At 40.9% G+C, this 12,157-nt stretch overlaps 1 protein-coding gene across 1 annotated transcript in view; it reads left to right on the forward strand.

Moving 5' to 3' along the window:
* The window catches only part of TENM4 (teneurin transmembrane protein 4), a 562,032-nt gene that overhangs the window by 356,472 nt on the left and 193,403 nt on the right, over window positions 1-12,157 (forward strand). Inside the window, exon 11 of the mRNA XM_007941024.2 lies at window positions 552-752. Coding sequence (XP_007939215.1) covers window positions 552-752 — 201 coding nt within the window. The remainder of the gene's footprint in view (window positions 1-551; window positions 753-12,157) is intronic.

The raw sequence follows: 12,157 nt of genomic DNA on the forward strand, positions 1-12,157 counted from the left end.
AAAAAAAAAAAAAATTCTCATTTAAAGCAAGGAATCTTTATATTTATTCCCATGCTCGTATAAATCAAAGTGTTATTAGGCAATGGCAAATAATAATAGTTTGTTCTCCAGATACTTATCGAGTACCTCCTATGTACCACGTACTGTTCTAGAAGATGGAGAAACATAAGTGAACAACAGCAAAAAGGTTGCAGTTATTACAGACGTAAGAGGTGCTAAGCACGGTGGTGATGCTTAATGTACATTTCTTATTTTGTCCACCCCATGACCCTATGAGACAGGATCATTTACCGTATTTTACAGACAAAGGATCAGGGACTCAAAGATTATAATGACTCAATCAAAGCCAGTCACTGGAGAGAGCTGAGAACCCACGTCTTTCATTTGCCAAAGTTATTGCTCCCTGCACTATAGTGCGCAGCCTCTCCACAGGAAGGTCGGTATCCTTCTACCAGAAAGTGGGAAGTCTCTTCACTAAAAGTTGTCTGCCTAAAGAAGCATCACCCTTGCTGTTCTGATGCTGACCTCTCTTTTCTTCCTCTGCTGCCCAGTGGACTGCATGGACCCCACATGCTCAGGCCGGGGTGTCTGCGTGAGAGGAGAGTGCCACTGCTCTGTCGGATGGGGAGGCACCAACTGTGAGACACCAAGGGCCACGTGCTTGGACCAGTGCTCAGGCCATGGAACCTTCCTCCCAGACACTGGGCTTTGCAGCTGTGACCCAAGCTGGACTGGACATGATTGCTCTATTGGTAAATGTGGGGACCAGAAGGGTACAGCATGGATAAAGTGGGGAGGTAATGCATTAATATTGTGTTAACCACTCAGACTGAGCAGTGATACAATCCTGTTCTCAGTGACAGGATTAGGTCTACCCATGCCTCTGAATGCATTTCTTCTTGCCAGAAACACTTAGCCTTCAGTACTTCTACACTTAGATGGGCAGGGGATTAAGAAATTAGGTCCCTACACCTTTCATTTCATAGTGGTGGCCCGGAGCTATTGCTGCTTAATGCATTGCTGTCAAGTCAGATCTGACTCATAGTGACCCCTCCTTGGGTTTCCGAGGCACTATCACTACAGAAGTAGATTGCCCAACTTTCCTTCCGAGGAGTGGCTGGTGGGTTTGAGCCACCAGCCTTCTAGTTAGCAGTCAAATGCCTTAGGCACTACCCCAACAGAGCTCCCTGCTGCTTAACAATGTTAATTGTAGTTATAGGTGTATTTCTAAAAAAATTCATCTGTTACATTAAGATGATGATCCCTAGAAACAAGGTTTATAAGTAACAGTGTTTCTAGGTGTGGTCTGCAAGATATAAGTCTTTAAAGGATGCATGCCCGAGCCACCTAACCTTTTGGTTTCACCCATCTCCTCAGAATGAAGTCTAAACTCAGTATAGTATTTAGGGTTCCCTGTGCTTTGGCCCCCACCTACCTCTTTGGGCAGATCCTCTACTAGACTGTAAGCTCCATGAACAAGCTTACACATGTCTCATTCATGTCTTCATCCCCAAGACACAACATAGGCCTGACTCTTGATGAATGGACTAATGGACATTTGATTCATTGTGTTCTTCGTTGGTACATTTGGTTCACCATTGGATTTAAACATTCAGTGTTCAAAGGACAGTTATGTTGGTACCTTTCTGTTTGTAAGTACTTTATGGTTTATATACCCTCTCAAAGTGAGGATTACATGACAACATATGTGGAAACCAAGCATGGTATTGGCATATAATAAGTTATGCTCACAAAGGTATCATCATCCCTGTTTTACCAATTTATTAATACTTTAAACAATGAATCCTTATTGAACACCTACAGTGTACTAGGCACTCTTCCAATCATGAGGGATAAAGAAATAAACAAGATAGTCCCTACCTTTGTAGAGCTTGCATTCTTGTTAGGGGGGAGAAGACAAAAAACAAAGAAATGAGGATAAATAAACCAATAAAGAAAGTCAGACTCAGAAATGGTTTATGTAATCTTGCCCAAAGACATACAGCCACAAAGTGTTAACATCTCCAACCACATTTTTTTTCATCTTCAAATCTCTTTCTTACCATTCCATAGTGTTTGAAAAAAAGTGAAACTCAAATTAATTATATTATATATTAACAATTCTAGTTGTGATCAAGAAAGATGGTTGAGTCCTTTAGCAAAACTGAGATCCATGTAGCATTTACGCCTTTGGAATACTTTGAATTACCTTTCCTCATTGAAAGGAGAATTGATGTTCAATACACAGCCTCACTTGAACTTTATCCTTGTTTGCAAAGCTCATGTAAAGACATGATTGCAAGCACAGATGTTCAAGGTCTCAAGAATAATTCTTTTTATATAGCTCTGTTTATGGCAGTATAATAAATGGCCCTCTTAAAGCTATGCTGCCTTGTATTGTTCATTATTTGGCCACAAAGGTAATTTATGATAGATATATAGTTGTCCTTTGCATTGTTAATCCCTGATGAAATTCCACAGCCTCTAAGGAAGGCAGGTAGGACGTTGGGTGAGATTACTAAGTATTCTTTAGTTGGCCCTATAAAAGACTCTAGACCAATTGGAAGGGACTTTGGATAGAATTGTGAGATCTAGCCCTATGCAATTCTGTATATACCACTCCTCATAATTGGTATGAAAAGTGTATGGGGTAAAGTGTGAAGACAAATTAGCACTTTATAGTGAAATGAGTTCCTGAATCAGACAGACCTAGGTTCATATGTTTGCCCTGCTAATTACTAGTTATAACTTTGGGCAAGTTCCTTCAGCTCCCTCAGCTATAAAATGAGGACAACAATAGCACTTACCTGATGGAGGTTTTATGAGTATTAAATAAGGAGCCCTGGTGGTACAACAGTTAAGTGCTTGACTGAAAACTAAAGGTTGATAGTTTAAACCCACTCAGCAGCTCTGTGGGAGAAAGAGCTGGCAATCTACTTCTGTAAAGATTATAGCCAAGAAAACTTTATGTTCTAGAGTTTTCTATTCTGTCTCATGGGGTAACTGTGAATTGAAATAAACTCAGCAGCACCCAGCAATAACAATTTAATCCTTTTGTAACTTTTGGGACATATGTTGCCCACCAACATTTTCAGCCTCTCAGGTTTCTTTGGAAGCTCCAATCCCAGTTGTAGTGCGTGCTGCTGCCTAGTGGGGACCTGTTTAATTGCATGAATCTTATGAAACAGCTCTTACCTCACCAATCCTACCACCAGAGTTCCCTTGGGATATATGTGTCCCACATAATTGTATCAAAATCCATATTACCTCAAAGAAATTTTTTTTTTAATTTCAGCATGCCTTCCATTACTGAAAACACACAGTAGCAACAACAACAACAAAAAATCAAAGTAGAAACTAATGTAGTCATGAAAAGGTTAAGATAATGCCAAAGAGCACTTAACCATTCTACTTGCCTCATGATAAGGGCTCAATAGGTGTTGATTATTGTTACAATAATGGTTAAAACACCCATTGATGAAAGCCTCTAATATTAACAAAGAGATCATTGACTCTCCTTGCAATGGAATTGACAGTTTGCATTTAGGAACTACCTCGTAGCATACACAAATATATCACACAGAAACACACACAGACACACACAGAGAACCCACACACACACAACATCAGCCCTGTGAGGAAGGGATGACAGGTATGATATTATCCTATGAGAGCTCACTGTGAGGCTCAGGGAGTTGCAGTGACTTGTCTAAGGCATGCTGGTGAGTGATGAAGCTGGGAGTCTAACCCCAGCCTAAGACTCCATGTCTACCCTGCTACCCATCATTCTGTGCTGCCTCCCCAGAGTTCACTGTTTCTCCCCAGATGTCAGTTTCCCTCTGGAAGCCATTTTTAAAGGTAATGAAAACACATTAGCTGCTCTCTCTCTTCATCCCCTACTGTATAGGCAGTACCTGCCTGGGTTCAATCCTGGTTCCACCACGTGCTGTGTGACCTTGGCAAGGTACTTAACTTTCTTGACTTCAGTTTCCTTATGTGAGAAATGGGGATAAGAATAGTATATAGCAGAGAGTTCTGTGATCATTAGATTATTTAATTTATGTACGCCCTTAGAATAGTGCCTTTCTTAGAGTAAGCACTTTATGTGTTTCTACCACCTCCCTTCCACAGGCACTTTCCCTGAGTGAAAGTTAGTTTATACGTATTGAGATTTCATGGTAAAGATAAGAGGTGCCTTGTTGACTGAATCCCACTATAGCTAAGAGACTATTTCGATGCTCAGGGAGTTACAGCTACAGGGTTGTAGAACAAGCACTGGGTTTTATTTAGGAATACGTGCTCCCACTAGTTGAATGACTTCAGCAAGTCACTTAGCCTCTCTAAACTTCATTTTTCTCTTATGTAAAATTGCATTATGGGATTATTGTGAGGGTTAAATGAGAAAATACAGGCAAGATGGTAGCACAGTATCTGGCACACTTAAACACTTAGCAAATGGTAGCTCTATTATCATTTTTGTTGTTGTTGTTGTTATTTGCTGCTTGGCATGGCAGAGCTGGCACAGACATTGCCCAGAGCTTTACCATTGGGCACTGTGGACCAACAGATGCAACCTAAGTGATCCTTACACCATCAGCATTGACTCTGGGTTGTTGGGTTGGCAAAGATGTGCCCCCACTATCCGCCACCTCCTAGGAGGGAGGCCTGTCTCTTCACTGAGATGAGTGTCTTGCTATTTGGCACTGAGAACAGAATTTAATGAAAGCAGCTTAAATCAACATGCCCTCCACTCAGCAACCAGCCCTGTAATGAAATGTGAGCTGACAATTTCCCCAGCACTTTGGTTAAGTTTGTGGAAACAGTGAAGTCAGATTTCATACAAATGTTTACTCAGGTCCTTGGGTTCCCAGCAACTTGACTTCTAGTCTATTCTCAGAAAGTCTGCCTTAAGTCTATGTGGTCTTCCTTCCTGACAAATCATACAAGAGAACTAGTTGAACAGATTCCTGTGGCCCAGAAGAGTCAAGGTTATATATCCCACACAACCACCACCACTAAACATACCTCTGTCCTCAATTCTAGGTCTAGTTGGGACTTGACTCCCTGAGCCATTCAAGATGAAGATGATAGTGGTGGTGGTAGTGGTAACAATGATGGTAGTGGTAGTGGTGATTAATTACTGCTACTGTTTTACAGATGGGAAAGAGTTTAAGAGGAGAAATGACTTGGCTAAAGTCATTCAGTTAATTAGTGGCCGAGACTGAATTAAATCCAGGCCCCTTATTCTTGACAACCACAGGATGGAACATCAATTAAAAACTCACACCTTTCTTTAATGCTTACCATGTACCAGGCACTGAACTAAGTGCTTTGTAACAGTTATCATAGTTATTGCTCATAACAACCCTGTGAAGGAGGTATTACCCATTATCTAGAGTTATTCCATTATCTAGATGAGGAAATTGAAGCCCAGAAAGGTTAAATAACTTGCCATCATCTCCTGTTAATAGTGGCAGATTCCAGATTCAAACCACATCTGGGCCAAGGTTACTCTGAAGCACTGTGGTATACTGTGCAATGTATTGTAAGTGTGCCTCTCTCTAGCTAGCCTGTGAACTCCATGAAGTCAGTATCCATCCTTATATCCTTAGCACAAAGTCAAACACACATTAGGTCCTTGGCAATAATTGAATGAATGACTTAAGCATTGAATGGTCAAAGTGAAAAAGAGTCCACTGGGAACACAGAATAAGGAGGGGCTACAGCTGAAGACTCTGCTCAGGATGAACCCAGCATGTTGTGAAATAGTCTAATCCCTTTTCTCTTAGGACACCCCCCACACACATATACCACCCTACAGGGCTAAAATCAAACTCCCTGGGCTTCTTCTCTGTCACTTTCCAGACCTAGCTCATGTTAGTTTCATGTGCAGTGTCAACCAGCCAGAACCCCTCTTGGACATCAATGATGACCCTCTGGCATCATTTCACATCCTCCAAGCCATCATCCCCAGGGAGCAGCCCCTGCTGGGCTGGATGCCTCATCACCTTTTGCATAAAGTCCATATGCTGGCCAGCACTGCTGAGCAGAGTGGCTCCCCCTCACACACACCCAAAATGCTTTAGTTGGCTTTTCTTCTTCTTGGCTTGGAGCTACCTTAGAAAAATGGAAGAAATTGAACTTCTTTGACATGGTCTTTAGAATTGGAATAGCCTACCTTTCTTTCCGAGGCTAATGACTTCTAAAGAATAGTTCACAGTCCGTGGCATTTTCTGGGACACTGTTTCAAATGCAATCTCTTCACCTCATCCTTTGTCCCTCCTCTGGCTCTCCTTCGGGTCTTTCTTCCTCCCCACTCCCCATCTCCACAGCCTTCCGTCCTCTGGCCCTATAAATTCATTCCTCATTTCCACTGCTCTTTGAGCTCTCTCCAATCTTGTCTTCCATAAATGACTTTTATTTGAGAGTGCTCTCTCACTGCATTTTATTCCTTTGGGTTGCTGGCTCACGGAAGCAGTACATAGCAGAGATTCTGCCTATAAAATCCTCGTGCTGATGGTTTATGATTCTTATCATTTCATTGCAGTTGAGTTTCACAGAATAACAGGTGGAGATGTTTTAGATATTCAGTGGCACAGGTTTGAAGGTAGTGTGTGTAGTCAGTATGAATTGTGTGGGATTTGGAGTAGGACTAAGCTAGATTTTCAAGACTCAGCTTATCCACAACATTTGGCTAATGATACCTACCTTGCAGGGTCGTTTTTCAAATTAGCATATTTTGTGTTTGTGTGTGTATGTATGTGTGTGTGTGTATTTGACTGTGAGTCAGAATCAACAATGTAATGTGTGTGTGTATGTGTGTATGAACCCTTATACATATACATATATATATATATACACACACACACACACACACACAGATATCTAGCATGGTGTCTGGCATTTGGTAAGCATTGAAATGAAGTATTAGGATATATTTTCAGAATCCATTATTGGATCTAAATTAGACAAATAGTCCTTAAACTATAGTAGATTTGAGTTTGTTGACTGCTAACCAGAAGGATGGCAGTTCAAACCCACTCTGCGGAAAGAAGACTGGGCAATTTACTTCTGTAAAGATTTACCACTTCGGAAACCCAATGGGAGTCACTATGAGTTGGAATCAATTTGATGGCAATGAGTTTAGTTTTGGTTTATATATAGTGAAAGTTTATAGCCAGAGATCTGGTTTTGAGTCTGTGTGCCTTGAACAATTTGCTTTCTCTCTCAGATGCTCAGTTTCCTTGTAGTTTCTGAGTCTTTCAGAAGTACAAAGATATGATCTCTTTGGAAAATCATACTGCAATTTGACTGGAGACTTGGAGCCATGGGGGTGAGTGGCAGGAAGTAAGGCTATAAACATAAGCAGGGTCCAAATCAGAGTCCACTGAATGTTTCTCTGACAATCTTGCATTAAAAAAATCTTCAACACACATTAAAGATTTCCCTTTCAGACTCCATGTCAGGGCTTGTTCTTTAGCTATTTTAGCTAAATCTGACTGGGCTTCTACCTTAACTTATGGGTACCTTCTAGAATTCAAATTCAAATGCTTTGAGCTTCCAGTTTTTTTTCTGTTAACACACACACACACACACACACTATAGATGCACACAAAAAAAGAAAAGGCAATCACAAATGGTTAGTTATGGTAATAATGACTGGATGGGTAGGAAGCTGAGAAGCTCTGTTATCAAATTAAATCACAATTAACAGCAAAGTAACACCCAACACTTTAAAAAAAAAAAAACTGAAAGCAACAGGGTTAAAAAAAATTAAAGCTCTAAACATAGCAGTTGCATTAGTGCTAAATTTTGAAAATGATAATTCAATTTTTTATACCAGGCAAAATATAATTACATTTAAATTTGAGGGAACAGAATTTAATTCTTATTAATGACTGAAAGACTGAGTGAGATGCTTTAATGCCAGAGAAATTGTCTTATGTTCATGGATGGGAGAGAAAATTAGATTGAGCATTGAGCATTCTTCCCCGTTACAAGTCACATTTGTGTAGCTGGAATTGTTCTCTCTCTCTGAGAGGCATTAGCTTCTCAGCCCAGAAAGCAAAGCACTGATACCAATTAAACATCAACAAGGAAACAATCAGGTTGAACTATTTCTGTATAGGTATGTTATGGGAGGGGAGCCTCAAGGTTAGAATTTCTACTGAGGAATAATATCCATTGAGACTTGACATTTCCTGTACCCCTTCCTAACAGCAAGTGCCAGTTTAAAACCAAAGTTCAGAATAATAAATATCTGAGAGATTGACAGTGCTACAGAGAAGAAAGAGGAGGTGTTGGAAGGAGGCAGGGACAAGCCCACTAGTCATCTGGAAAGTAGTGTGGGGAGTTAGACAAAATGAGATGGTCAGTTCCTAACATTTAATCGAAGCCTGGGAAATTGGACCCAGACAGACATGCTGCTAAATACTCCAGAGTTAAAGGTTGATAAACCAGGAGCTGACAGCTTTGTAATTTAGGAGAATTTCCCCTGACAGCCCTGGAACATTTTCTATTAGAATTGGAGCTCTTCAGTATGCAAATTTAAGCCCTGCTGAAATTGGGCTTCAGAATCAGATTTCTATTTGGATGCCCACGTTGATATCTTGTACAAAATCTCCAGTTGTCTTCCTGACTCTAACTGATGGTATAGTAACTTGTAATTTAAAATGATAATAATAATAACTACTTTGCATGGAAGTTTTACATTTTACAGAGCTCCTTCATGTATGTACTTCATGATTTATTCAGTCAACAAATGCATAAACCTATGGCATTGCAGATGGTATTATTCCCAGGAAACCAGAGTTCACGGAGCTTGGGTGACTTTCCCAGAGCAACTCTGGGGACACAGGGATTCAGATCCAGGCTTCTCTGGCTTCAGAGCCCATGTTTATTCCCAGCACAACTCTGCCATGGACCATTACCAAGCTTTATGCTCCAACAACAGCTGGTGCATCAGATATCAGGTTTATAGGTGCTACTTCATTTGGTAACACTGCCGGGAACCATGAAAACTGGGTCATGATAATGGCATATCTGGCAAAGCTACAGGCGTTCAAGGATAAGAATAATCACTTTTGGCTTCTGTGATCATGGTGACTTCTTGGAGGAAGTGGGAGTGGTGGATTTGAGTAGGTAGAGATGATAGAAGAGGTGAGTGCTATGTGGCAGCCCATTATGGAAGGGAAAGATTGGCAACATGTACAAAGATCCAACAGATTATGGCATTTTCTGGGAAAGACAACTACTTTGGAGCAGCTCAACTTAGAGTATTTGCAGCAATAATGTGTGGGGAAAGAGGTGAGGGAAGTGGGCACAGGTCAGATCATGAAAGAATATCAGTTTTATCTGCCACTGGGGAGTGGCTAAAAGTTATAAGTAGAGCTGTGACCTAGTCTTGCTTGGTTTTGGTGGCGTAGTGCATAAGGCATTTGACTGCTAACCAGAAGGCTGGAGGTTCAAACCCCCCAGCCACTCCTCAGAAGGAAGGTTGAGCAATCAACTTCCATAGTGATACTGCCTCAGAAACCCAAGGAGGGGTCGCTATGAGCCCCCTTGAGCGCTATGAGTCGCTATGGAGCCAATTTAATGGCAGTGAGTATATCATCATATGGTTTGAGGTACCTGGGAGATAACCAGGTGGACATATCCAGGAGAGAGTTATATAAATGAGCACATAACTAGGTAGAGAGATAGGCCATTAAAAAAAGGATATTAAGGTTGGAGGTCTTTGGGGAGAAGCCTTAGTATCAGTGGTCCCTTCATTTCACCTAGCTGGACTCTTTTAGTGCAATTTCTGATATGTTTCAGCCCTGCCCCAAAATACACAACACTGTCATGTTCTTCCTTGACTTCTTTTCTCTCCAGCTTTTTGTCCTAGCTTGTTATCCTTCCACAAAGTCAGACCTTGCTTGGAGGCCTCCTGCAAGCTAGGTTTGAGATCCTCTAATTAGGAAGCCAGATACCCTCCAATTAAGATGAACTGCAGTGGTTTACTACTTGCTGTGGTAGTTGCTTTGTAAAGTCTCGAAATTCTAGTCCTAGGAGAATAGGTGAGAAGACCCGCTATGCATCAACATACTAGAATCCACTTTTCTGCTTGATTTGAAAGCTTTCCTGGCTCCTTCAGTGAGGTGAAAGGCCGTGTGGTTTCTAAGGCTCATTAGCTTTCTGCCATCCATATCTGTGGAGCAAAACCATAGCTTGGAGCAGCTCTGACCGTCAGGTGATAGGGCGAAAGTTGAAAACCACAGGAGAGTAGCTTGGGTTTGGCCTTAATGTCTAAAAGAGACTAATTACTGTAAGGAAGTTGGAGCTTCCTTCCCTATATCTTCATCCCCTTCTGGCTTATTCCTGAATGCTGCATTGAAACTGAAAAAGCACTAGTTTACTGAGGGAGGGAGAGACAGTATATGCCATATTTTGGGAACACCCTGATGACACCATGATTAAGTTCTTAGCTACTATCCAAAAGGTTGGCAGTTCGAACTTAGCAGCCACTTCACAGGAGAAAGATATGGCAATTTCCTTCTGTAAAGATTTCAGCCTGGAAACCCTATGGGGCAGTTCTACCCTGTCCTGTAGGGTTGTTTTAAGAACCAGAATTGACTTGATGGGAATGAGTAATTTGTTCAAAATATTGAGAGGCCTGGCAAAGAAAATTGACATGTAATTAGGCTACTCTATGCCTGAGTTTCCAACAGCTAAGGGAGACAAAGTTGTCTGTCAGTTTGTCATCCTGTGAGGCTTGTACATTGCTGTGAGGCTTGAGGCTGTGCCACTGGTGTTTCAGACACCAGCAGCGTTGTACATGGTGCACAGGTTTCAACGCAGCTTACAGACTAAGATAAACTAGAAAGAAGGAGGAGGCCATCCACTTCTCAAAAATTGGCCAGGGAAAACCTTATGAATAGGAGAGAAACACTGTCTGATACATTACTGGGCAACTTTATGAATAGCTTGGAAATATTGTCCAACACAGTGCAGGAAGACTAGCCCCTTGGGTCAGAAGGCACTCAAAATATGACCGGGAAAGAGCTGCCTAATTAGAGTAGAACCAACCTTAATAATATGGATAAAGTAGGTCTGTCAGAACTTCCATGTGCTGACGTGGCATGACTCAAATTGAGGAGAAACAGCTGCAAACATCCATTAATAATCGGAACATGGAATGTACAAAGTATGAATCTAGGAAAATTGGAAGTTGTCAAAAATGAAATGGAATGCATAAAGATTGATATCTTAGGCATTAGTGAACTGAAATGGACCAGTTTTGGCCATTTTGAATCAGACAACCATATGATCTACTATGCTAAGAATGACAAATTGAGGAGTAATGGCATGGCCTCCATCATCACAAAAGATGTTTCAAGATCTGTCCTAAAGTACAATGCTGTCAGTGATAGGATAATATCCATATGCCTATAAGGAAGACCAGTTAATACGACTCTTATTCAAATTTATACACCAACTACCAGAGCAAAAGATGAGGCAATTGAAGATTTTATCAACTTCTGCAGTCTGAAATTGACCAAACATGTAATCAAAATGTGTTGCTTATCACTGGTGATTGGAATGCAAAAGTTAGAAACAAAGAAGAATCACCAGTAGTTGAAAAATTTGGCCTTGGTGACAGAAATAACGCTGGAGATCGTATGATAGAATTTTTCAAGATCAATGACTTATTCATTGCAAATACCTTTTTTCAACAACTCAAATGGCAGCTATACATGTGGACTTTACCAGATGGAGTACACAGGAATCAGATTGACTACATCTGTGGCAAGAGGTGATGGAAAAGCTCAATATCTTCAGCTAAAACTAGGCCAGGAGCTGATGGTGGAACAGACCATCAACTGCTCATATGCAAGTTCAACTTGAAGTTGGAGACAATTAAAACAAGTCCATGAGAGCCAAAATATGATCTTGAATATATTCTTCCTGGATTTAGAAACCATCTAAAGAATAGATTTGATGCACTGAATACCAATGACCAAAAACCAGAAGAATTGTGGGATGACTTCTCTTGAAGAAAGCAAGAGGTCATTAAAAATACAAGAAAGAAAGAAAAGACCAACAGGGATGTCAGAAGAGACTCTGAAACTTGCCCTTGAGCAGAGAGTAGCTAAAGCAAATGGAAGAAATGACAAGA

This window comes from Orycteropus afer, unplaced genomic scaffold (genome assembly GCF_000298275.1).
Source record: "Orycteropus afer afer isolate SDZICR_OR568_19922 unplaced genomic scaffold, OryAfe1.0 scaffold00074, whole genome shotgun sequence".
Lineage (NCBI taxonomy): Eukaryota > Metazoa > Chordata > Mammalia > Tubulidentata > Orycteropodidae > Orycteropus > Orycteropus afer.